Source organism: Barbus barbus (genome assembly GCF_936440315.1).
Source record: "Barbus barbus genome assembly, chromosome: 16".
Lineage (NCBI taxonomy): Eukaryota > Metazoa > Chordata > Actinopteri > Cypriniformes > Cyprinidae > Barbus > Barbus barbus.
Genome location: NC_136744.1, coordinates 24,394,962 through 24,400,961, shown reverse-complemented (window position 1 = coordinate 24,400,961; position 6,000 = coordinate 24,394,962). Strand labels below are relative to the sequence as shown.

Genomic DNA, 6,000 nt, shown 5'->3' with positions numbered 1-6,000 from the left:
GCAACTCTTGCCTGAGTGCCATTTAACATGTCTTTCAGAGTTTCTCGGTCTTCGTTTCTCTCTTCCTGACAGCATATTATCTGCTGCACTCAGCTTTGTGTCACTTGTGAATCTCACAGGAGGAGGGGGATCAGTGTTGCGGTGATACTCCAGGGCTTTGATACCCACCATCCTGCTCTTACAGTCTTACCCTTCAGCTCAGAGAGTAGAGAGGCCTGTCACCATGCATACCTCCATGCATTAAATATTACATCTTTAATATTTATACAAGCTCAGTGTTTACATTATGCTGTTGAATTAAGTGATGGAGGAAGCACATGAAACATGCAGGACATTATTTACAGGTTACTGAATGTTTTGTGAGTGCTGGGGTTAAGTAATTTAAATATGATCGTTATCATTCTTCTCCTCCCACAGCACTGATTCTATCCCTAACCTATTGCTGTTTTGGTGGCCATGACTCGACCTGTCATGCCTTCATCGGCTTCCCACTTTATCAGCTCTTCTCTCACCACCACTTAATTTGGTTCTCCATCTGTCACAGCTTCATGGGCTGCTATCTATCTACTGTCTACCTTTAAATGTGCTATCTGTATCTACTGACTTTATCTACTTTGTATATTTCTTTTGTATCTTCCGTACAAACAGTAGGCTAATATTTTTGTGAAAACCGTGATGTTACGACTGTCTTAATCCTATAGAAATGGTTAATTGATGAATAGACCATTTATTTTAAATTATACATTTTTGAAATTAAAATGATCATTTATTTTAGCATTATAAATGTTGTTACTGTCACTTTTCTTATTTTATACTGAGCCAAAACAGTACTGTAGAATTCTGCTGCATGAACAATATGGTCAAAAAGTCTGAGACCACACTGAAAAATTGTTTACTTTGCTTCATTGGTACCTTGGAATAAACAGAGTAGAAAACAGCACAAAAGTGCACATTTATTTAGGTCACTAATACAAAATAAGCAAATTTTTGGCTGTGGTTATGTAAACTTGTTTGTGCAGAAGCACAAGATGCTCTTTGGAGCATCTCAAATCATCCTGGAGAACAAACTTGCAGAGTTCATTCAGTTTTAAAGAAAAATGAAAAATAAAAAAATGGACAAACCAAATACTAAAACATTAAGCGGCTGCAAGATTAGTCTTTAACAAGCTGAAAAGAACGCACGGCACACCTCTGTTCATCAATTTGCACTGGCTACCAATAGCTGCTTGCATAAAATTCAAGGCATTAATGTTTGCCTACAAAACCAACACTGGCTCTGCACCCCTTTACCTTAATTCACTATTTCAGACGTATGTGCCCTCTAGTAGCTTGCGTTCTGCAAGTGAAGGGCATATTGTAGTGCCATCCCAAAGAGGCACAAAATTACTTTCACAGACTTTTACATTAACCGTTCCCTCCTGGTGGAATGATCTGCCCAACTCAATCCGAGTCCTTAGCCATCTTCAAGAAACAGCTAAAAACACATCCACTTCCATGTTTATTTGACCCTCTAACTTTACCACTCTCTATTCTAATTCTATTTGATCTTTTTGTTTTCTTTTTATTTATAAAAAACCACAACCCTCAAACACTTTCACACTCTATTTTATTTCTATACTTGTTTTCTTTTATATTTATTGTACAAAAAAATTACCCTCCAACCCTAGCAATCTCCATTCTATTTCTATTCTTTTGACTTGTTTTATTTTTATTTAAAATGTATTTATTTACATTTATTTTTATTTAAACTTGTGAATTGTTATGCATAATGCATTGATGCATTTCAAAAGACTTGTGGACCCCTACATATGCACATAGCTACTGCATATTTCAATACTTCTTATTTAGTGAAACGCCTGAGTTCACCTGTTCCCTTCTTGCTCTATTTGTTTGACCACTTCACCTCTGCTTTTCGCTTTTTGTACCTAGAGTCCTCTGATTTTACCTGTCCTGGTTTCCTTTAATCTCTGTGTTCATGAAGAAGACCCTATTGGAGAAGGCCTCAATAAATTATAGCTGCTCTGAACTCTTTTTCTTTGGCACCGCAGGCCACCTCGATTTATAGTGCAGAAACATTGCCTGTTCTTCATTCAGGAGTTATCAAATTCAACGGTTTCAAATAATACACATGAACTTTATAATATATAGCTCCATAGTCATAACTTTCATACCTGACTTTGATAAACAAAACGTACTGAACAACTGCACAGGGAGTTTACACATTTCAAAAGAAAAGATTATGGCTTTTTTTTAGATTGCAAAAGTGTGACCAATTGACTATTTACTGACTATTAACCTGTTGCTGCTGTATTCAGTTTATAATTCACCTTTTAATGTTTTATGTAATACCAATTTGGCATCTATTAGTGCTAGCTGCACATGCTACCATAAAAACCAAAGAAATTAATAAAAAAAAAAAAAAAAGAGTGAAAATGTGCATAATTCTTATTCAAGGTTAATTTGACAGCTCTCAGTGATTTCCACCAGCACTGAAGCACAACTCCCATTATTTCTAGTCAGATTAGTTGTGTAGATGTATATGTATGATGCATGTTTTCATTGCCTCAGAGCTGAACACGGATGCTGGGTTTCGGACTCAAGGGTCAGTCGAGAGCCCATCAGCAGACAGCATCTTCGGTTACATAGCAACAGGGAAAGCTGGTGACCTAAATACAAAACCAGCCACATCAAGAAATGTAGGACGAAAATACAGCCACAAAAGACGAGCATTAATTTATGTCTTTAAATATGGGTGTAAAGGGTCTGCTGTGAAACCCAGCATGTCTTTATAAAATATGAATGATAGAAGTCCAGCTTGTCTCAACACACAAGCCAAAGTTTCTAGTTCTCCTTACACCAAGCTGCCTTGGTAAACTAGACAACAGACAATAATATACAATCAACGAGCATGCTATAGCCCAAATTAGAAATAATAAATAGACCATAACTGCACCAAAACAGGATGCACTATCTTCAGTTTTGAATAGTCACCATGAAAACTGTTTGTGACAGATTAGATACCATACAGCCTTGTGGGTGGGTTTCTGTGGAAAACAGCAAGAAAATTTCATCCTACCTTCTCACATAGTCTCAACTGTCATAATTCTGAACAGACGAGCTACCTCAGACTCATATGTGGCTTTTGGGGTCTGAAAGACTGAAAAATTCTTTACCTTACTATTCTCTACCTTATTCATTGAAATATTATTTGAGGGAGATTGTGGCAAACTCAAGATTATCAAATTCAAATGATGATCTTTTCTACTGTTATCGCTAATTACAACATTTGATTTGATACAATAATGGGGACACAGTTTTTTTCTTGCTGAAAAATAGAAATGAGCCGGATAAATTGCGAGCTCTTAAGAGGTCATCTATTTTTAGCCCCTGAAGAGTGCTTGTACCGTATAATAAGGACACAATGATTTGTTTGGTGTGTAAACTGCACAGTGGGAAAATAAGGAGGTGTTCACTGAAAACAACACAGAGCACAGTAATATGATGAATTGGTATTTCCTGCTGTTCATATTTAGTTTGGAGACTTTCTGAAACTTTGTTCCTCTGCATTTTCTACTGAGCCTTTACTCAGAGGACCAGCTCTTATTGTTTTTCTATCTACTGTATTTATACTGAGCTAATTATATTTTTATAATCTACTTAACCCCCCATAGAAATACTTTCATTAAGACATAGTTTAGCATATTCATTAAGCTGTTTTCACAAAGTAGTTGATTGTTTTTTTAGAATTTTTTTTTTTTATTCATTTTTATTTTTATTTTTTTTATTCCCAAATATAACCAAACAGGAACCAAATACTAACGTTAAGGGAATGTTCTGTGTTTGGCTGGTTATATGGAAATATACTATAGCTAAAGTGATATATTTACAGTATTAGCATACTTTGTTGATGTAGATCAGGGGTTCTCAACCCTGGTCCTGGAGGGGCACTATCCTGCAGAGTTTTGCTCCAACCTTGATCAAACTCACCTGCCTGTAGCTTACTAGGAATCCTGAACAGCTTAATTAGCTAGTTCAGGTGTGTTTGATTAGGGTTGGAGCTAAAATTTGCAGGACAGTGGCTCTCGAGGACCAGGGTTGAGAAAGCCTGACGTAGATGGTAAACATGGTAAAGCGCATATTCTTATGGTTACCTCTTCTTTCGTATATTATACAGTTCCTGACTAACTTTTATCATTATTTAAATGTTTGCAATCCTGTTAAAACCTACAGACTAAGAAAAATGACTTTGAAACAATTTTCACTTAGACATTGATAGTAAATTTCACAAAGATTTACAAAGAAACAACACATTGCATTAAACATGACTGAAAAGACTGTAGCTAAAACTGTAAACTTTATTTACAGCTTCAGAAAATCGTTTTGTTACAGGATAGCTACACTACCAGTCAAAAGTTTTTGAACAGAAAGATTTTGAATGTTTTGTTTTTTTTTAAGAATTATCTTCTGCTCACCAAGCCTGCATTTATTTGATCCAAACACAGACAAAGCACACTGTAAAAAAAAAAAAAAAAGAAAAAGAAAGTTGAGCCAACTAAATACTTTAAGGCAACCAGCTTCAGCAGATATTTGAGTTCTCTCAACTTATTTTTGTAGGAGATTCTCAACTTTTTGTTGTATAAACTGAAAACAACAAGTTGAGAACTCAAACATCTGCTGAAGCTGGTTGCCTTAATTTTAAGTTGGTTCAACTTTCTTTTTCTTTTTTTTTTTACAGTGGGTAATGTTGTGAAATGTTTTTGACTAGTACTTGCATTAAAAATAGCTATCATGTACTTCTAACTAAGACCTAAATTGCTACGAGGCCTACGAGTTTGATTAAAAAAATATCTTAGATAATTTCGGTTTGCTGTTACTTTGAACAGGTGGACCGTCTTCCTCCTCGAGTTTTACGGGCCAGTAAAACATGCAGCACGACACTGCATCCCCCGTCAGATGGCGCTGTGGTTCTGAAAAACCTCTGGAGGTGTGACAGCTGATACTATCTGAAAATCTGGAAATGCCACGGCTGGAGTGTGCGTGAGAGTGGGAGAGCGGACCATTCCAGTCCGTATGTCTCTGTGCATGTGAGCAGTGATCTGCTGTCATTCATGGGATCATGTATGGAGATGGAGACCGGCTCGGACCCCCGCGGAGGGACTGCATGTGTTACCTGGGACCCCCGACCACCTTGATTCCCATGTAAGAATTTTAAAAAGCACCTATGCATGCGTAGAATATGTATTGTGCTGAGAGGCAGCTTTACTCAGCATCACTTTTAAGTCGTGACAGATGTAGTAGCTGTCTTTCTATTCAGGGACTGAGAAAAAAAAATAAGCTTCTAAGACAAAGCCCAGTTAGAGTCAGTCGTGATGACAGTGACAGTTTTTTTTTTTTAAATAACTACTGAGCATTACGCACAAGTCTATAAATGGTGCTATAAGTCTGATGCGCATCTAGGCATTCCTAACGATTTCTATTCATTAGAACATAGAAGATATTAGAGTTCACAGTTATTTGAAAGTAATGCCTTTTTTTTTGGCTGTAGTATCTAGATCTCATATGCTATTCATTTGAGACTGTATGAGGAAATAATGCCAGTTTCCTTGCATGGACCCTCATGCTAAACGCGTAAGGAAAGAGTACGGGGGAAAGAAACACTTTAAAGGGATTCATCTGTTAAACTGTCAAATAAAGTTAGACTGTTGACACTGCATTTGTGAGAAGCACCAACAGTGGCGTGAATTGTTCCATATGTGAAAGGAGCGCCAGTGGAGTTGGTGCGTAAAGTTGCATCCCGCTCGCCTCCCTGTGGCCATATAGACTGCAGCATAAGAAACTACGCTAACTAATCTGCCATATGCTGTCAAGTCCCTTTTTTACATTAGTAAAAGCAAATTCACTTTGTTCTTATCTACCATATTGCGAATGTAACTGCCAGACTCATCTGAAGTTCATGAACTGATAACCAAACCATGGTCCAAAAACAGCTTCTGGTTAGTT

General features: G+C 37.0%; 1 protein-coding gene across 1 annotated transcript in view; it reads left to right on the top strand.

Moving 5' to 3' along the window:
- Nucleotides 1–5,116: 5,116 nt before the first annotated feature.
- LOC306882457 (solute carrier family 35 member F3-like) overlaps nucleotides 5,117–6,000 on the top strand; it is a gene marked incomplete at both ends in the record, with an annotated part of 89,509 nt that continues 88,625 nt past the window's right edge. The window contains one exon of the mRNA XM_079437082.1: nucleotides 5,117–5,199. Coding sequence (XP_079293208.1) covers nucleotides 5,117–5,199 — 83 coding nt within the window. The remainder of the gene's footprint in view (nucleotides 5,200–6,000) is intronic.